General features: G+C 36.2%; 1 protein-coding gene across 2 annotated transcripts in view; it reads right to left on the bottom strand.

The window, feature by feature from the left end:
• The window catches only part of LOC123553941 (F-box only protein 36-like), a 48,640-nt gene that overhangs the window by 7,313 nt on the left and 18,952 nt on the right, over positions 1 to 22,375 (bottom strand). The window contains exons 2-5 of one of the 2 annotated variants that reach the window (XM_045343696.2): positions 16,549 to 16,660; positions 11,344 to 11,516; positions 10,413 to 10,547; positions 1,934 to 1,966 (exon numbers count right to left, since the gene is read on the bottom strand). In XM_045343696.2, the coding sequence (XP_045199631.2) occupies positions 1,934 to 1,966; positions 10,413 to 10,547; positions 11,344 to 11,516; positions 16,549 to 16,660 (453 nt within the window). The remainder of the gene's footprint in view (positions 1 to 1,933; positions 1,967 to 10,412; positions 10,548 to 11,343; positions 11,517 to 16,548; positions 16,661 to 22,375) is intronic. The other variant, XM_045343697.2, reaches the window with a different exon arrangement.

Below are 22,375 nucleotides of genomic sequence, written 5' to 3'. Positions count from 1 at the left end.
TAGACAGATACTAAAAATAATAAATTTCTGCAGAAAACTAAAACAGAATAAAAGAATCACTTGGAGTGTAAAACCAAAGCTATGTTAGACAAGAGGGATATGATGACCCTGAATCGCTCACCTGAGTAATATGAGCAACATGTTTAAAATGGCAAACTGATGATAAAATATTACAAAGTAGGTCAGTAGGTCATATTCATGATCACTGAAAGCCAGTTTTAAGATCGGTGTGCAAAACTGTACATGTCATCCAAATTTCAAGACTTTATCTTAAAAAACAAGAAAGTAGGTCAGTAGGTCAAGGTCACAGTCAAGTGACCCCTAATCGCTTGGGTTCATCAGGTAATTATAATCGAACAGTCTAGGAAATATGATCTGATAATTTTTAAGTATTTTTTTCCTAAATAACTTTTGAATTATACATATAAGAAGTGACCCCCAGGGCGGGGCATCATTTCACTCCTGGGGCATAATTTGAACAAGCTTGTTAGAGATCAACTAGGCAATGATACATACCGAATATCAAAGGCCTAGACCTTGAACATTCAGACAAGAAGATTTTTTTTTAAAAATCCAATATAAGTCTATGTAAAACTTGGGACCCCCTTGGTGGGGCCTCTTTTCAACTAAGGGGCATAATTTGAATCATCTTGGTAGAGGACCACTAGGCAATGCAACATACCAATAATCAAAAGCCTGGGCCTTCCAGTTTCAGACAAGAAGATTTTAAAGTTTTTCCTATACAAGCCATGTGACCCGGGCCTTGGCCGGGACATATTTGACCCTAGGGGATATTTTGAACAATATTGGTAGAGGACCACTAGATGATGCTATAAACAAAATATCAAAGCCCTCGGCCCTGTAATTTAAGACAAGAAGATTTTCAAAAATTTTCCCTATATAAGTTTATATTAACCATGTGATCCCCAGGGCTGGGCCATATTTGATCATAGGGGATAATTTGAACAAACTTGGTAGAGGACTATTAAATGATGCTACATAGTAAATATCAAAGCACCAGGCCCTGAAGTTTTGGACAAGAAGATTTTGAAAGTTTTTCCCTATATAAGTCTATATAAACCATGTGACCCACCAGGGGTGCGGCCATATTTGACCCTAGGGGGATAATTTGAACAAATTTGGTAGAGAACACTAGATGATGCTACATTACAAATATCAAAGCCCTAGGCTTTGTGGTTTTCCCTATACAAGTCTATCTAAACAATGTGACCCCCAGGGCAGGGCCATATTTGGCCCTAGGGGGATAATTTGAACAATCTTAGTAGAGGACCGGCGCACCTCGCAGCCACTAGATGATGTCACATACAAAATATCAAAGCCCTAGGCCCTGTGGTTTTGGACAAGAAGGTTTTCATAAAGTCTATAAAAACCATGTGACCCCCGGGGCGGGGCCATATTTGACCCTAGGGAAATAATTTGAACAATCTTGGTAGAGGACTACTAGATGATGCTACATACTAAATATCAAAGCCCTAGGCCCTGTCGTTTTGGATAAGAAGATTTTCAAAGTTTTTCCCTATATAAATCTATGTAAACCATGTGACCCTCCCCCAGGGTGGGGCCAAATTTGACCCTAGGGGGATAATTTGAAAAAACTTGGTAGAGGACCATTAGATGATACCACATACCAAATATCAAAGCCCTAGCTACTGTGGTTTTGGACAAGAAGATTTTTTAATTTTTTCCTTTTGGTTGCCACAGCAACCAGAGTTCTGTATGGAATTCATTTCATTAACTAATTTTTAATGACGATCATGCAAGGAACATTCCTGTGAAGTTTCATCAAAATTAGACTGGTGGTTTAGGCTGGGAGGTGTTGACGGACGACGACGGACAATCACTGACCACAAAAGCTCACCCTTGGTGAGCTAAAAAGAATGAAAATAATGCTGCAAAGCTGTGCATATCTCACATCACTGTGTCTCATTTGTCTCCTCAGTTGTACCTATATGATTAAAGTTTATCAAATTTTGCATATATAAACTACAGTTGGGTATCACAGTATATCATAATATTTTGGTAAGTACCGTAGTATATACCACAATATCTTTCAGATCTTAAATCACAGTAATTTGCCTCACCTTAACAGGAATATAGTCTTCCATTTTATGTTTTGCTAGTTTGATTTGTTCTCTAATGACAATATTTCAACAAAAGACAAAGCATTTTTGAACCTTTTCTTGATAAAATTACACATTTCCTAACTTTGCCTTATATTCATGGTAATATCAAAAATTTCACATAATTCACATTATAGTACTATCAGTGCAGTAACAAGACAAGTTGTTTTTTTTTACTTCAGTTAACTCATAGCCTTAAGGCTTTTTTATTTCTTTTTTGTGTTTTTTCTCCCCAAAATTTCTAAAGTACTGTAAAATCCTTTCATTTCATTGGCATGGTTTTTGGTTTCGGTTTTTACCATATAATGCAATTCTGACAAGATTTTTCTCAGAAGAAGTTAAAGTAACAAGAACTGTCGGATGACAGCGCGCTCGACTATTCGAAGAATTGATTGAAGAATGGGGTCAAAATATTTGCATAGACTTTCAGACAAAACAAAAAAATGGATTAAACAAAAAATGTTCCTGTATTTGTGGATTTTGATTAGTCTTGCACTAAATGTCAATGTGTGACCATGATGGCAAATATGTTAAGTTATACGTTAGGCAAAATATGGACTTGTATGAAAAATTAACTAATTTCCAAGTCCAAAAAGGGCCATAATTCAGTCAAAATAGTTGACAGAGTTATGTACTCTAGCCTACAGATGGAAATCATGTTGATAAACTAGTGTTAAAAGTTTCAAATCACATTTCAAATAGTTTTGACAAAACACTGACTTGTAAGAACAAGAGCTGTCACAGGAGACAGCGCGCTCGACTATTTCGATGCTGGATAGTGAAACTGGGCACATCTGAGGAAACTAGAGCTGTCACTGGAGTGTTTAATAACTCCAATTGTGGATGAAGATATTACACAATAGCCTGAGTCTGTGTCAAAAATATCAACTTAAAGTAATAAGAGAGGTAAAAATAAAATGTATCAAAACACTATATAAGTATATCCTAAGCAAAAAGGGGCATAATTCATTAAATATTGGGGCCAGAGTTATGCACCTTGTGTCATATGGTGTGGGTGATGATGTTGAACAACAATTTTAAGTTTGAATCAAATCCATTCAGTAATAACAGAGACAGAGTGAAAGTGCATCAAAACTTTAACATAAAATTCTAAGTAAAAAGAGGGAATAATTAATGAAAAATTGGCGCCAGAGTTATGCACCTTGCACCATATGGTGTGGGTGATGATGTTGAACAACTATTTTAAGTTTGAATCAAATCCATTCAGTAATAACAGAGACAGAGTGAAAGTGCATCAAAACTTTAACCTAAAATTCTAAGTAAAAAGGGGAAATAATTCATGAAAGATTGGTCCCAGAGTTATGCACCTTGTGTCATATGATAAGGGTAATGATGTTGAACAATTGTTTAAGTTTGAATCAGATCCATTCAGTAATAACAGAGATAGAGAGAAAGTGCATAAAACTTTAACCTGAAATTCTAAGTAAAAAGGGGAATAATTCATGTAAAATTGTGCCAAAGTTATGCATCTTGTGTCATATGATGTGGGTGATGATGCTGAACAACTATTTTAAGTTTGAATCAAATCCATTCAGTAATAACAGAGGTAGAGTGAAAGTGCACCAAAACTTTAACCTGAAATTCTAAGTAAAAAGGGGGAATAATTCATGAAAAAAATGGTGCCAGAGTTATGCACCTTGTGTCATATGATGTGGGTGATGATGTTGAACAACTATTTTAAGGTTGACTCAAATCCATTCAGTAATAACAGAGATAGAGTGAAAGTGCATCAAAACTTTAACCTGAAAATCTAAGTGAAAAGGGGGGATAATTCATGAAATATTGGTGCCAGAGTTATGGCCCTTATGTCAGATGATGTGGATGATGTTGAGGAATAAGTATTTCAAGTTTGAATCAAATCCATCAAGTAATTACAGAGATAATTTGAAACAAGAGGACCATGATGGTCCTGAATCGCTCACCTGTCCCCAATTGACCCAGTTTTGAACTGAGTATGACGTTGTTTTTTTTCTATTATTTGACACAGTGACCTAGTTTTTGAGCTCATGTGACCCAGTTTTGAACCTGACCTAGATATCATCAAGATAAAAATTCTGACTAATTTTCATGAAGATCCATTGAAAAATATGGCCTCTAGAGAGGTCACAAGGTTTTTGTATAATTTGACCTACTGACCTAGTTATTGACGACACATGACCCAGTTTCGAAACTGACCTAGATATCATCAAGGTGAACATTCTGACTAATTTTCATGAAGATCCATTCAAAAGTTTGGCCTCTAGAGAGGTCACAAGGTTTATCTATTTTTAGACCTACTGACCTAGTTTTTGACCACAGCTGACCCAGTTTCAAACTTGACCTAGATATCATCAAGATGAACATTCAGACCAACTTTCCTACAGATCCCATGAAAAATATGGCCTCTAGGGAGGTCACAAGGTTTTTGTATTATTTGACCTACTGACCTAGTTATTGAAGGCATGTGACCCAGTTTTAAACTTGACCTAGATAACATCAAGGTGAACATTCTGACCAATTTTCATGAAGATCCATTCAATAGTATGGCTTCTAGAGAGATCACAAGGTTTTTTCTATTTTTAGACCTACTGACCTTGTTTTTGACTGCAGTTGACCCAGTTTCGAACTTGACCTAGATATCATCAAGATGAACATTCAGACCAACTTTCATACAATTCCCATGAAAAATATGGCCTCTGTTGAGGTCACAAGGTTTTTTTTATTATTTGACCTACTGACCTAGTTTTTTAAGGCACATGACCCAGTTTTGAACTTGACCTAGATATCATCGAGGTAAACATTCTGACCAACTTTCATGAAGATCTACTGGAAAGTATGGCCTCTAGAGAGGTCACAAGGTTTTTCTATTTTTAAACATACTGACCTAGTTTTGGACCGCACGTAACCCAGTTTCGAACTTTACCTAAATATCATCAAGATGAACATTCAGACCAACTTTCATAAAGATCCCATGAAAAATGTGACCTCTAGAGTGGTCACAAGTAAAAGTTTACGCACGGATGGACGACGGACGCTGCGCGATCACAAAAGCTCACCTTGTCACAAAGTGACATGTGAGCTAAAAAGAGAAAGTGCACCAAAACTTTAACCAAGGTGGGGACGCGGAAAGACGCCCACGCCGATGCCGGGGTGAGTAGGATAGCTCTCCTTATACTTCGTATAGTCGAGCTAAAAAGTGAAGTCCAAAAAGGGTCATAATTCAGCCAAAAAAGTTGTCAGAGTTATGTACTCTTGCCTACAGATGGAAATCATAATAATAAACAAGTGCTTAAAGTTTAAAAGCCATATGTCAAATAGTCTTGACAAAACATGGACATATACAAAACAGAACCAATTTTCAAGTTCAAAAAGGGCCATAATTCAGCCAAAAAAGATGACAGAGTTATGTACTCTTGCCTATTGATAGAGACTAATATACTGAACAAGTTATAAAAGTTTCAAAGCCATATGTCAAACATTTTACACAAAATATAAACTGGTACGAAAAACTTAACTAAGATTTCTAAGTCAAAAAGGGCCATAATTCAGCCAAAATGCTTGATGGAGTTATGTACTCTTGCCTACAACTGGACATTGTGATGGTAAACAAGTGTTGAAAGTTTCAAAGCTTTATCTCAAAAGACTTTGTCAAAATGTAGACTGGTACAAAAAACTTAACCAAGATTTCTAAGTCAAAAAGGGGCCATAATTCAGCCAAATTGCTTGATGGAGTTATGTACTCTTGCTTACAACTGGACATGGTGATGGTAAACAAGTGTTGAAAGTTTCAAAGCTTTATCTCAAAAGACTTTGTCAAAATACAGACTGGTACGAAAAACTTAACCAAGATTTCTAAGTCAAAAGTCAAAATGCTTGACAGAGTTATGTACTCTTGCCTATAACTGGACATGGTGATGGTAAAAAAGTGCTGAAAGTTTCAAAGCTTTATCTCAAAAGACTTTGTCAAAATGTGGACTGGTACGAAAAACTTAACCAGGGTGTGACGCCGACGCCGTGGTGAGTAGGATAGCTCTACTTATTCTTCGAATAGTCGAGCTAAAAATGTTGACAGTGGATGATGGATGCAAGACGACTGAGGATTGATGATAGATCAGTCACCTATAAATGCTAACTCAATGTAAACAAAATTCAGGTTAGTAAATTGGAACTAGAGCTATCACTAAAGGTGATGAATGTACCCCCCGCATGCACTGACACAGTACATTGCAATTTAACGCACACAAGATTGCATAATTATGTGGACTGTATGTATATAGACTGTATGTATACAGTATAGTAACAAAAAACAAAGTCCATTAACTATGCAGAATATTTATCTAAAAGAATGTAACATGCACCATGCACAGCTAGGGCTGGTACTGATCACTTGTGTGAAGTTTCATTAAATTGTGTGTAAGGGTTTGGTAGATTAGGCACGCACAAGATTGCATATGCAGACTGTTATGTACATAGTATGTTAACAAGAAACAAAGTCCCATAACTCTGCAATTTTTGTCACTGAAAGAACCTAACATGCCCCATGCACAACTACTGTTGTTACTGATCACTTGTGTGAAGTTTCATTAAATTGTGTCAAGGGGATGAGGAGAGATGGTGCGCACAAGACTGTGTCTATGTATATAGTATAGTAACAAAAAAAAACAAAGTCCCATAACTCTGCAAATTTTTTTCTGAAAGAACCTAACATGCCCCATGCACAACTACTATTGTTACTGATCACTTGTGTGAAGTTTCATTAAATTGTGTCAAGGGGATGAGGAGAGATGGTGCGCACAAGATTGTGTCTATGTATATAGTATAGTAACAAAAAAACAAAGTCCCATAACTCTGCAATTTTTTTTTCTAAAAGAACCTAACATGCCCCATACACAACTACTGTTGGTACTGATCACTTGTGTGAAGTTTCATTAAATTGAGTCAAGGGGATGAGGAGAGATGGTGCGCACAAAACTGTGTCTATGTGTATAGTATAGTAACAAAAAAATAAAGTCCCATAACTCTGCAAATTTTTTTTCTAAAAGAACCTAACATGCCCAATGCACAACTACTGTTGGTACTGATTACTTGTGTGAAGTTTCATTAAATTCTGTCAAGGGGATAAGGAGAGATGGTGCGCACAAGATTGCGTCTATGGACAGACGGACAGACAGACAGATGGACAGACAGACAGACAGACAACCTGAAACCAGTATACCCCCCCTTACAACTTTGTTGTCGGGGGGTACAACAAGTGATCTTGCGAGTTGCCAGCATGATGTATTGCTATTATAATAACTGAACTTGAGCATCATTCTCGAATGAGCTGAATGTCAAATATCTTCATTAAATGAAGTTTTTGAAAAATGAAATATTCACAATTTTCTCAGGAGTTTGAGATCATTTAACAAACTTTCAACTGGCTATCAACTGATGTGTTTTTGCAGCAGATGAAACATATCACCCCAGCTGAAATGCAGACTAAACATGTTCAAGCTAAAACTGATATAAGAGGTTTTCCAAGAGCCGTGAAAATGTATGTCTTTTCACCAACACAAGAGAAACTAGAGCTATCACTAAAGGTGATGAATGTACCCCCCGCATGCACTGACACAGTACATTGCAATTTGACGCACACAAGATTGCATAATTATGTGGACTGTATGTATATAGACTGTATGTATACAGTATAGTAACAAAAAACAAAGTCCATTAACTATGCAGAATATTTATCTAAAAGAATGTAACATGCACCATGCACAACTAGGGTTGGTACTGATCACTTGTGTGAAGTTTCATTAAATTGTGTGCAAGGGTTTGGTAGATTAGGCACGCACAAGATTGCATATGCAGACTGTATGTACATAGTATGTTAACAAGAAACAAAGTCCCATAACTCTGCAATTTTTGTCGCTGAAAGAACATAACATGCCCCATGCACAACTAATGTTGTTACTGATCACTTATGTGAAGTTTCATTAAATTGTGTCAAGGGGATGAGGAGAGATGGTGCGCACAAGATTGTGTCTATGTATATAGTATAGTAACAAAAAAACAAAGTCCCATAACTCTGCAAATTTTATTTCTGAAAAAACCTAACATGCCCCATGCACAACTACTGTTGTTACTAATCACTTGTGTGAAGTTTTATTAAATTGTGTCAAGGGGATGAGGAGAGATGGTGCGCACAAGATTGTGTCTATGTATATAGTATAGTAACAAAAAAAACAAAGTCCCATAACTCTGCAAATTTTTTTTCTAAAAGTACCTAACATGCCCCATGCACAACTACTGTTGGTACTGATCACTTGTGTGAAGTTTCATTAAATTGTGTCAAGGGGATGAGGAGAGATGGTGCGCACAAGATTGTGTCTATGTATATAGTATAGTAACAAAAAAAAAAAAGTCCCATAACTCTGCAAATTTTTTTTCTAAAAGAACCTAACATGCCCCATGCACAACTACTGTTGGTACTGATCACTTGTGTGAAGTTTCATTAAATTCTGTCAAGGGGATAAGGAGAGATGGTGCGCACAAGATTGCGTCTACGGACAGACAGACAGACAACCTGAAACCAGTATACCCCTCCTTACAACTTTGTTGTCGGGGGGTACAACTAGAAGATGCTTATGTAAAAAAATGCATGTCTCCCCCACTGCATAGTCGTATATGCAAGAAGTCAATAGGGGAGAAGAGCGAAAGTCAAAGAGACACTGATGGTTGGCTGCAATAGGGATCACCTATTTGGCATGTCCAATCATCCCAATAAGTTTCAACATTCTGGGCCTAGTGGTTCTCAAGTTATGAATTGGATACGGTTTTCCATGTTCGGTCTGCTGTGACCTTGACCTTTGATCAAGTGACCCCAAAATCATTTGGGGTCATTTACTCTGCATGTCCAATTATCCTATTAAGTTTCAACATTCTGGGTCAAGTGGTTCTCAAGTTATTGATTGGAAAGAGTTTTCTATGTTCAGTCCCCTGTGACCTTGACCTTTGATGAAGTGACCCCCAAAAACAATAGAGGTCACCTACTCTGTTATTCCTATCTCCCTATGAAGTTTGAAGGTTCTAGGCCAAATGGCTCTGAAGTTATAAACTGGAAATGGATTTCCATTTTCTGTCCACCTTGACCTTTAACAGAGTGACCCCAAAATCAATAGGGTCATCTCCTCTGCATGACCAATCATCCTATGAAGTTTCAACATTCTGGGTCAAGTGGTTCTCAAGTTACTGAATGGAAATGGTTTTCCATGTTCAGACCCCTGTGTCCTTGAACTTTAACTGAGTGACCCCAAAATCAATAGGGGTCGTCTACTATGCATGTCCAATCATCCTATGAAGTTTCAACATTCTTGGTCAAGTAGTTCTCAAGTTATTGATCAGAAATGTTTTTTCATGTTCAGGCCCCTGTGACCTTAACCTTTGATGAAGTGACCCCCAAAAACAATAGGGGTCACCTACTCTGTTATTCCTATCTCCCTATGAAGTTTGAAGGTTCTAGGCCAAATAGCTCTGAAGTTATAAACTGGAAATGGATTTCCATTTTCTTTCCACTGCGACCTTGACCTTTAACAGAGTGACCCCAAAATCAATAGGGTCATCTCCTCTGCATGACCAATCATCCTATGAAGTTTCAACATTCTGGGTCAAGTGGTTCTCAAGTTACTGAATGGAAATGGTTTTCCATGTTCAGACCCCTGTGACCTTGAACTTTAACTGAGTTACCCCAAAATCAATAGTGGTCGTCTACTCTGCATGTCCAATCATCCTATGAAGTTTCAACATTCTTGGTCAAGTGGTTCTCAAGTTATTGATCGGAAATGGTTTTTCATGTTCAGGCCCCTGTGACCTTGACCTTTAATAGAGTGACCCCAAAATCAATAGGGGTCATCTACTCTGCATGACCAATCACCCTTTGAAGTTTCAACATTCTGGGTCAAGTGGTTCTCGAGTTACTGACCAGAAATGGTTTTCTATGTTCAGGCCCCTGTGACCTTGACCTTTGACAGAGTGACCCCAAAAACAATACGGGTCGTTTACTCCATAAGTACTGCCACCCTATGAAATTTGAAGGTTCTAGGACAAATGGTTCTCCAGTTATTGATCGGAAATGAAGTGTAACGTACGGACGGACGGACAGGGCAAAAACAAAGAGGGGGAGACATAATAACAAATTTTAGGATCATAAAAGTTACACAAAAAGCTGTTCGGCAAGTCACACTGCAGGATTCATTTCACAAACTATATAAAACAACTACTTCGAGAATATACCTGTAGCTGTAATTTATTTGTATAGAAAAGTCTTTTCCATCCTTCCTTCTGTGCCAGAGTTTCTAATTCAGCAGTAACTGGTGTTTCCACTGTACGACGGAAAATCTTCTCCCAAACATCATCATCATTACACAACTGAAGAAATAAAGCCAAGAAAATATTGTAAAAACAAGATTATATTAACTAATTAGCTAATGGTTCTGAACTGCTCACAGAACAAGCACTAAAAGTTTTGGTTCCAAGCAGTCTCCAAATACAACGTTGCCATTACTCAATTTCAAGACTGAACTAGGAATCAACATTTAAAATCAGTTCATGTGAATGGTCTCCAAACTCGGGTCTATAACCTTGAATTCAGATGCAAAACAGCTACAACAATAACTACTGTAAAATCATTTAATTTCGTGGGCATGAAATTTCGTGGTTTTGGTTAACACAGCAATTTCGTGGGGATATGAATTCGTGGATTTCAACTTTTGAAGACAAGATGTATGGGAATTTTACTTTTTCGTTGGGATTTAAGTTTGTGGATTGACTAAACCACGAAATCCACGAAAATTAATGATTCCACAGTATGTGAACATTGTATGATACAGTAATGCTCCTTGAAGTGCTTGACAAAATTGTATCATAATGTCTAAACAAGTTGGCAATATTGGCCCTTTATCATTCACCTAACTCAAAAGGGTAGTTTTACCATAATAAGAAATGAAAGGCACTTGTTCATGGTACTATGCATTCAAGGGTGTAATGTATTAAAATATGATCATATTTGCATTATCAAAGTGACTCCCATGGACAGGACCAGGACCTGAATAACCTTTGTAAAGTATTACTATACAAAGCTACATTCCAAATATCTAAACATTACAGTTTTAAAGAAGAAGGTTTTTTAAGTTAGGGTGAGAGTTAAACGTAACAATAAACGTACATGTCTAAATCTCCTGCAGGTAGCACTCAGTCTGATCATATCCTCCAGATCCAGAGACAGAAGTATCTTCTTTAGGGCTTCGTCTGGAAGATGCATCAAGAAATCAAACTGCCCCTCCGCAGTACGTATCAAATACTGCAGTGTGTTGTCACCAGCAAGCCTCTGTATCTCACCTGTTATGCAAAGAATTGTATATAAATTCTCTTCTTATATAAACATTATGGTAGTGTTTGAAAATCCTAGTTTTTCAGACAAACTCATAATGCAAAATAAAAGTTTAGTTTTACATAATGGTTTCTAGAACTACATGAACTTCATAAACATAACAAGGGTATCTTTACAATAAACACATTTCATCTGAAGATATATATGCCACTGTAAGGCCTAAAAAAAATATTTTTGTTTCTGGTAACATGCTCAAAAAAATTAGGGCAGGTAGGTCGGAATTTTTTTTTTTTTTTGAATTTTCTTTTATTAAGTGAGACTTTTCGGAAATTATTTTTGTGTGAAAACAAAAATGAAAACAAACAAGAGGGCCATGATGGCCCTATATCGCTCACCTGTTATCATTGCACTTAAGGACAAGTCTTCAAGGTCAAAAGATCATAATAGAAATCAATCAAAAGAATTATGAGAAAATATAGTTGAAATTTTCTTTAAGTAACTTTAAAAACAAGATTTGAAAACTTTTTGTAGAGGTCCACTAGGCAATGCTACATGTCAAATATCTAAGCTCTTCTGGTTTATTTTTAGAAAATTTTGAAGATTTTTCTATATACAATCAAGTAACCCCTGGGGCAGGGTCAATCTGACCCCAGGGGTCATGATTTGAATAAACTTTGTAAAAGTCTAATAGGCAATGCTACATGTCAAATATCTAAGATCTAGGCCTTCTGGTTTATTTTTAGAATTTTTTTTGAAGATTTTCCTATGTAAAATCAAGTGACCCCTAGGGCGGAGTCAATTTTGACCCCGGGGGACAAGGTTTGAACAAATTTTGTATAGGTCCACTAGGCAATGCTACATGTCAAATATCTAGTCTCTAGGCCTTCTAGTTTATTTTTAGAAAATTTTTGAAGATTTTCCTATGTAAAATCAAGTGACCCCTGGGGCGGGGTCAATTTTGACCCCAGAGTCATGATATGAACAAATTTTGTAGAGGTCCACTATATAATGCTACATGTGAAATATCTAAGCTCTAGGCCTTCTGGTTTATTTTTAGAAAACTTTTGAAGATTTTCCTATGTAAAGTCAAGTGACCCCTAGGGCGGGGTCAATTTTGACCCCCGGGTCATAATTTGAACAACTTTAGTAGAGGTCCACTAGGCAATGCTACATGTCAAATATCTAAGCTCTAGGGCTTCTGGTTTTTGAGAAGAAGATTTTTTAAATATTTTCCTATGTAAAATCAAGTGACCCCTGGGGCGGGGTCAATTTTGACCCCGGGGGCCATGATTTGAACAAATTTTGTAGAGGTCCACTAGGCAATGCTACAAGTGAAATATCTAAGCTCTAGGCCTTCTGATTTATTTTTAGAATTTTTTTGAAGATTTTCCTATGTAAAGTCAAGTGACCCCTGGGGCGGGGTCATTTTGACCCCGGGGTCATGATTTGAACAATTTTAGTAGAGGTCCACTAGGCAATGCTACATGTCAAATATCTAAGCTCTAAGGCTTCTGGTGTTTGAGAAGAAGATTTTTTAAGATTTTCTTATGTAAAATCAAGTGACCCCTGGGGCGGGGTCAATTTTGACCCCGGGGTCATGATTTGAACAAAATTGGTAGAGGTCCACTAGGCAATGCTTCACACCAAATATCTAAGCTCTAGGTCTTCTGGTTTTTGAGAAGAAGATTTTTAAAGTTTTTCCTTTCGGTTGCCATGGCAACCAGTGTTCTGCATGGAATTCAATTCTTTGAACAATTTTGAAAGGGGGCCATCCAAGGAACATCCCTGTGAAGTTTCATCAAAATTGGCCTGTTGGTTTAGGAGGAGATGTTGTTTAAAGGAAAGTGTGGACGGACGTACAACGGACGGACGGACGGACGGACGGACGGACAGACGGACGGACGCCGGACGGTGAGCGATCACAATACCTCACCCTGAGCACTTTGTGCTCAGGTGAGCTAATAAGGGGGTTATACCTTTAGAGCATCAGTAAGTTGATTTCTAATATCACTGACCATGTTTAAAGCAGAAAAAGTGCAGTTTTGCAACTTTTTGTCAAAAAGTTGAAAAACATATTCTCCAAGGCAATAAAAACATTTATGGTCGGGCCAAAAATTTATGGTAGGTCGGGATACCAGAAACAAACAATTTTTTTACGCCTAATTATACATAAACTGAGGTTAGAGAATGATTATTGCTGTTAAGTGGAATACAGACCATCATCTGTAAAAGAATTTTCTCTTTGCGATTTCAGCAAACATTACTAAATCTTCAGACATCCCAACTCTCCCGATCCCATCCGGTTTCTCCCGATTCTGGATAATCTTGAGGACATAAATTTGTGGGTTTCCAATATAACAGTAATGGGAAGTTTATTTTGTTCATTGTAACTTAAATTTGTCCTAAATCAATACTGATCAATGATTTTACAAGGACTACAAAACTGTTTTCCATAGAAATTTGATGTTCTTTATTTAATACAAACTGACAACCAGTTGTTATTGCATAAAGATCAGAATGTGCACAGTTAAGTTACACTAACAACAAACAAAATTTTGTGAAACAATTATATTTTACAAAAAAAAATGTAAATTCTACAATTACATTTATTCTAATATCACAGTGCAAAAAATATCAATATATCACACATGTTCAAATAGTGACTTACTACAACAGTGAACTTACATTACATGAGCTTGAAAATTTCAATGTATAAATGTAATGAAATATTTGAACATGTCATAACAGTAACTGATATATCATACAGACTACAGAAGCATAGAGATAAACAAAGTCAATTAGAGAAGACAATGTGCTCCACTATTTCCATGCTTGATAGTGAAAAAGGGTATAACTTCGAAACAAATCAATGGCATTCTTTGGAAGTTTTTTTTTATATTGCAAACAATCTAGCAGAGATCTTAACAAGTACAAAGGCATCAACAATAAAGTACTGGTTAAGGAATAGGATTTTTCTACAATTTCTAAAATTTTGTCCTTTCTGGGTGTGTTTTAACAGGTGAGTAAATGTGTGTTAACAGGGAGAGTCTCACATTCACAAGCTGGTAACACCCCTTTTTACAAAATTAACATCAGCAGAATCCCTGGGGATATACTGGTACGCCCGCCCTACCGGGCTCAGGCACAAATCAATGCCTCAGGATTCTGCACAATCATATTATAACACGTAAAGATGTGTTATCCCTACATTATTAAATGAATGAATAATTTCAAAGTTGACGTGCAAGTGAACATTTACTTCAACCTTGATATCAAACTAAAACCAGATCTGGGCATGCTTACACAGAAATGTAACTGATTAAATTACTATTACTTTGCTTTTCCATGTAATCAAGTTGTGATTACCCTTGTTTTTAAATGTAAGTGATTTCATTACAATTACTTTGCCAATGTAACCATGATTACAATTTGTCTACTTAATAATTCTTTATCAGCAAGATGCAGAACATAATCGATCCTTTTTTAACTCCTTAAACTCAGTTAGTTATTAAATCTTTCTATAAGTGACCGTGACCTTTGACCAACAAATCTGCTTCATCTGCTCTGCACATTATCTCATTGCTACCTACCTACATGCCAAGTTTGAAGTCAATAACTTGCACCGTTATTTGAGCTGCACCATGAGAAAACCAACATAGTGGCTTTGCGACCAGCATGGATCCAGACCAGCCTGCGCATCTGCGCAGTCTGGTCAGGATCCATGCTATTCACTAGCAGTTTCTCTAATTGCAATAGACTTTGAAAGCGAACAGCATGGAACTGACCAGACTGCATGGTTGCGCAGGCTGGTCTGGATCCATGCTGGTCGCAAAGCCACTATGTTGGTTTTCTCATGGCACGGCTCATTTAGTTACGCTCACCGTACACAAAATCTGACCTTTTAGCTCAATTTTTGACTTTTGACCCACAGAGCCAGTTCAAGTGCTCTGCACATTGTCTTATTGCCATCCAACTATATGCCAAATTTAAAGTCAATATCTTTAATAGTTATAAAGTTATGCTCCAGACATGAATTATGACGGACAGACAGACTACACGCACCATCACATGATAAAACGTCCGTTTTTTCAAAACGAGCACATGAAAAGAAAGGTCTGATTTCATGACAGGCTCATAAGGTTATTTGAAACTGCAGCATTGTAACGCACAGCTGTAAAATGACATAATTAAGTAACATTTTTCTACAATAAGGCAAGCTTTATTGTGCTTAGTTTTGAGACATTTACTAGTGAATGAAGATAACCAGAAGTATCAAGCTAATCTTGTGACATTTTTATGAATAATTTCTGTTGTCAAAATTTGTCACATAATTCAAAAATTAATCTTTAAAAAGATGTCACGGTATAGAACTTGAATATCAAATGGGGAGAAAGTGTGTAGGCGGCCGGGTAGCTCAGTCGGTAGAGCATTGGAACGGTATTCCGAGGCCCCAGGTTCAAGTCACGGTCTAGCTGCACATTTTTCTCGCCCTGTGACAAAGATATAAACATTGCTGGTGTCCTTAATAACCACACAGATCATTATGTTTCTAAATCACATGCTTGACATTGAAGGAGTGAAATAAAGCCATTATATAATTTTGGTATTACACTAGTATAACAAAGCCTCAACTTTGACATAATTTTAAGCATAAGAGAGGCTGGGTCTATAATAGGTCTATAAAGAAGAAAATAAAGAAGAACTTTATATGTTTCAGCAGGAAAACTAAAATATGATAAGAAGAATGTTATATTAATTGCACCTTTTAATTTTATTCATTTTGTTTAAATGTGTCAAGCAGTCGGTTAGCTCTGTATGCACTATGCAGCACACTGTATGCCATGGTTCATGGGTTTAAGCCCCATAGTCAGGGTCCAGACTCACTGCCTAGTTTTCTCATCCTTAATCTAGTCTATCCTGTTAGTAACATTAAATTTTATGACTTCAATTTATCTGACAAACTACCTGAAAATCACATGTATAAACAAACTTCAAAGAAACAAAAAAAAAAGTCATATTACCGGAAACATGTAAACTTACTATGAGCTCTCTCATCATGCAGAAAGTCATCATAGCTGTTCTTAATCTCGACGGGTGCAGCGCCAGAGTCAGCACGAGAAGGAGGGACAATTTTCCACCAACGAAAAATAATCTGAAACAATACAAGTACAAGAAATTAAAGTAAGAACTAGATATATTTGTACCCTTCATAGCAAATGTTACAGAATGATAAACAGTTAATTTTACAATTACAATTATGGAAATGATACATCAATTTGAACCCTTTCACAAGAAACAATTAATACCATTATTCAATGAATATAGCATTTCTACTGAGTGCAGAAATTTTTGATGTAATTTTTGTGTACATTGCTTGAAGCAAGTCACATCACAAACCAGACAATCTAAACCTCTCCAACTGTAGTGAAATCTGACATTTACTTATAATACAATACAATATCGGCAGTGTTGTTTTTATTCCAAAATCTACCTTTAAATTGATAGGGAATCGATCCTACGCGTAGTGACGAAAATCAGGATCGACCACTCTACGGTAACACGCGATATACCGAATGAGATATTTGATATCGAATTAAAAAATGTGTCCTTCCGTGCTGTCATTAGACCGTTCTTTTCAAATGTTATGGGATGAGTTGAAGTCGGATTGATTCCCGATTGAGGCAGTGCCTTATTTCATATTACTCCTTACCTTAAACTGATTTCACTTAGCATGCATGTACAACAGAATCAAAAAAGTCAACAAATTACATTCTGTGTAATACTATTAGTACACTAATAAGTATTGTCTTTTACACATTAAGAAACAATGTCATGAAGGAGCAGCTTATATCTTAAAACAGGCTACTGTTCTTGTATTCAACCCTAATTGACTAGATGTGTAAGCCACATCACATTTGATGAAGCTGGTACATGACTGGTTTACAGCCTCAGGGTTCAGTTTGCCCATAATTGCATAACAACTTTACAACATGTGAAGAATAATAGAAAAATATATCAAACAATGTCTAGTCCCTACTTTGTAAATCTTTTAAACTAAAGCATGTCACATTACTGTAGTTGAAAAACATATTACACACTATTATTAATGACATAATTGCTAAGGTACATGCTATACAGCAAAAAGGTCTGAAAAATGTTTAAAAATATCTGAGAATGTCTAAGTTTACATAACAGATGTAAGCATCATCAAGATAAACACCTGATTAATGTGGTTTTGCTCTGTGTCCTATATAGCTCTTAGCAGATTTTTTACCCCTTCATAAAAAATAAATTGTGTCTGATCATTAAATTATCCTGAACTTATAAAACTCTAGTAACCCTTACAGAAGCAAGCCTCTGTGGTGTACATGCTGCGTATTTGCTGTGTATATGCCGCGAACACAGTAGTACGCCAAAGGAGTACATTTTACATACACCGCATGCCGCGTACATGCCGTGTACTATTTCGATGAGTACACAGCATGTACGCAGGAGGTCACTAGTACACTTCAAGTACGCAGCACAGACTCTGAAAATTTAAGGAATACACTGCATGTACGCAGGAGGGACTTGTACATGAAAATAGTACACTGCATGTACACCGCAGATTCTTTGAAATTTGTGCAGTACACTTCATATACGCGGGAAAGACTTGTACAATTTCTTTTGGCATTTATACTTAGTTTCTTTTTTATAAGTTAAAGTCTGAAGTAAACTTCATATAAGCGGGAGGGACTTGTTCATTTTCTTTTGGTGTTTATACTTTGAATTTTTTTAGGTAAGAGTCTGAAGAACACTTCATGCAGGAAGGATTTGTACATTTTTTTTTTTGAAGCAAGAACTTGATTTCCAAGTAACTTTTATCTTAATAGCATAGAATAGTTCAGATTACCGGTATTCTGAACAATGAAAATTTGCCAAACTATTTGCAATGTTCATTTGTGAAGCTTACATCTTAGTGATTTCTGAGCTGCACCTTCCATGCAGTGTAAAAATGTATTCTTTTTCATTTTGAATTAATCCTGGAGCTTTCTAACTTGGATAATTGAAAAGCCTTATTTGAACTTCGTTGCATTACATTTTGTAATACATGAAATAATTACCAAGATAATGCCTCAAGTTAACAGCGCCCGAATGAGAAGAATTAATAGCTCACTGTTATTTGAATACTCTTAAGCAAAACACCATTCTATCATGTTTTATAAAGGCTTTAATGCTCATTATGTTAAATAATTAAGGCCTCACCAAATTAAAAAGTTGTTCATCGGATTTGCCGCTTGTATATTTTCAGAACGTTTTTGGCTAATTTCGCTCGCCACATTGGAAAAAATCAATCCAAAATTTTTTGGTGCGCTATTTTTTACGGACGTAAAAGTGTATAAATGCTTATATAATTCCAGTCCTAGATTGTTCTCAGATGGATTTTAATCAGAATAAATACATACTACGCACACATCGTCTATAATAAATCATAACACTTATATTTAGTTGCATAAAAGTTGTTTCCCCTTGATGCAGTTACGCCATTTTCTTCAAATGTTTACCAAATTACATGCTACAAAAATTGATTTATTTCATTGAAAAGTGGATGAAGAAAAGCATACTAATTTATTTGATAACATCAATCTACATTATTTTGGTAAGGGTAAATACTTATTGATGCATGTCACTTATCTTTTTTCTGTTTTTTTTCTGTCCAAATGATCAGCATTTGCATACGAAAGTTGGTGGGGTAAGGAATTTACATTATCACAGCAGTTTCGCCACACGAGTACACAGCATGTATGCAGCAGGAGTACACAGCATGTACGCTGCAGGACTCGAGCCAAAAGTACACAGCATGTACGCTGCAGGAGTACACAGCATGTACGTCACAGGAGTACACAGCATGTACGCCGCAGGGGTAGTACACCGCAGGCTCATTTGCATGTGAAAAGTGTATGTGCCGCGTACATGCTGCGTACTATTTCCCGCATACTAAATTCCTCCAGCGTACATCCTGTGTACTATGTAGTCCACAGCATGTATGCAGCAAGTAGTATGCGGCAGAGCTCATTTGCATGTCAAAAGTGTACTACAAACGTACTATCGGTGTATGTGCGGTGTATATCCTGCGTACTATTTAAAGCCCTTGATTTCAGTACACATCATGTACGCATCATATACGCTGTATGTACACAGCAAGAGTACGCAGCAGGCCTTTTTCTTCTGTAAGGGAAAGGTAAGTACTGGTAAAGGCATAATAGTGCATTCCAGCAAACATGCTTGAACATGATTATTTCTTGTCAATAATAATAATGTCTATAATATGCGCTACATTCCCTTGGCAATAAAAAATAAGTAACAAAATCTGACTGGGAAAATGTGCAAGGGGAAGTTTTGGGTTTTTTTTTCAATACCCTGGAAAATTAGAATTTTAGTTGTGAAATTCTGATCTACTACACTTGACAAAATGTCTTTTAGATGAATAGAGCAATATGGTAATGCTTGTTATAATCTTAACATACAACAATACCACAGTTACTGCAGTTTTGGATTTATCAAGGCACTGAACTTTTTGTTCTTATTACACGTCAGCAAATTTTTTTTGGCCATGACTGAAAATCTCTGAAAACTGCAGAAAATCTCTTTACTCTCGTAAAGTTTATCAGATTCGCAAACCATTGAGTGCGGAAGGTTTATTTTGGTGTTCTTTCTTGAGGATGATTGCTAGATTATAATCAAACCAGTGTTTTTTAGGGCATTTTTGGGACTGAATTTGGCCTTATCCCCTGTCCAAAAAGTATGTTTTTTCCCCTTTTTCTGAAAAAAATTCCCCTAAAAAAAAATAAAAATCTTTTTTCACATATCCCAACCGATAAAACCCTTTCTAGATGTACAGGATAATGTAACCTGAACCATTTAAAGCATGAGACAATGTGCTTTTAAATCATTTTCTTTTTTGGTGTAACATATTTATGAAAAATATTGCTTTCATCATGACGCAGTTTTTCCTCTATTTTAGTGGTTATGGCGCAAATCTGCCCTCCTTACAGGCCCCGCCACGATGCCCCCAAAACTTAAAAAACCAAAACACTGCATGATCCTGTATTTGGTTTGTATTTTCTGGTGACGTTGAGTTTTTGATGTTTTATTCCTGATGTTTATTTTTTTTTTCAAAGATACACTTCTGGAGTCTTATTGATAGAATTTCTGACTCCTGGATTTAGACTGATTCAGTCAAAGTAATTTGACAGTCAGATTGTTTTATATTTGTGACGGGCAATCTAACCATCAAAACTTCGAAGGATCAAAATAATGGAGGATAAATCACAGTACACACTACACAGTCAAGTAAAGTAATTGGTTTTTTGCTTGCACTAGTCCAAATAATAGGACGTTTCGAGACAGCTTGATAACTTTTGACTGTCGCTGTCTCTGTCACGTCCAAACTTATTCTGCATATTTCTGTTAGGAAATCCCCAATTAAAATCCATTGGGAACGTTTTCTGGTACATGTACAAAGTATTTGTAATGATTACATCTCTGATAATGAATTTATGTTGACATTAAAGCATAAACTTGCCTCGCTGACATTTTATAAATGTATATTTTGTGTTTTATTTCTGTAATTTAGTGTCATATTGGCAATCTGCTGTCACTGAAACTGGTGTCAGGGTAGATATCTCCTCGCACCTGTCACATCATATTTTCGAAGATTTAAGTCTCTTATTTAAAATTATGGATTAAATTACACCCATATGAAGTTTAAGTCTGACCTGACCAGTATACTATGACTTTTTGGGATTTTTTAAAGTCTTCATTTTCCTAAAAGTAAATAAGTCATCCCGATAAGCCAAATGCACATACTGCCATGTAGACTTCAGGGCTGTTAATAATTACATGCAAAAGTAATGCATTAACTTACAGTAGCATTACTTAGAAAAAATCGGCATTAAATTAGCATTAGCATTACTCATTTTTGTCAAAATAATGCATTAAATTAGCATTACATAGGGTGCATTAGCATTACTTTTTGTGAATCATTGCATGTTATTATCGAATCACTATTAAATTTTGTTTGTTGTTTTTTTTTTTCATTTAATTTGTTTAGTTAAAGGTAAAGGTAAGCTTTATTTAACGTCGCATATAATTCCAACATGTAACATGAGCTACAAAACTCTTGTGCGACAAACTAGGTATCCAGTAACAGATACTTACCTGTGCTTATTTAGTTGTTTATTTCATAGCAGCAACGCATGACAATCATTTGTAATGAACCAAATCTACCAACTAGGGATTATATATAATTTGTATGAAATACTTGAAATGATCCAACAGCACCATAACACAGCATTTAAATTCTTTGAACAGTATTTTTGTATCTATGAACGAGTGTATATCAAAATCCCCTTGATCAAAATCGCCTCCACTGAAAAATGACTGGGAGTTACAAAATCCCCTTCATACTTTTGCAGGGGGTATCATAATTCCCTCTGTGATTTTCATTATAGATATATAGATATCAGTGCCCCAAATTAAATTATGTTTGCTAAAAGCATTGTATTTACGTGCTTTATGTAATAGACTTTTAAATTGTGTATAATTGTATTTGAACTTGATGAAATAAGTAAAAATCACAGAGGGGATTATGATACCCCCTGCAAAAGTATGAAGGGGATTTTGTAACACCCTGTCATTTTTCAGTGGAGGGGATTTTGATCAAGGGGAACATCTATTTATGAACATGAGGAGCGTTTAGTCATCTTTACAGTATTTACCTAGGTAATCTTTAGTTAAATACATGTATGACTTTCTTATATTATATCTGAATTTTTCTTTTACCATTACCATTACTTTATAAAAAACACTTATGTTGAAAGTCAAG

The sequence above is a fragment of the Mercenaria mercenaria genome, chromosome 7, assembly GCF_021730395.1.
Source record: "Mercenaria mercenaria strain notata chromosome 7, MADL_Memer_1, whole genome shotgun sequence".
NCBI lineage: Eukaryota > Metazoa > Mollusca > Bivalvia > Venerida > Veneridae > Mercenaria > Mercenaria mercenaria.
Note: the sequence above shows the minus strand (reverse complement) of the source record. Positions and strands in the feature narration are given on the sequence as shown.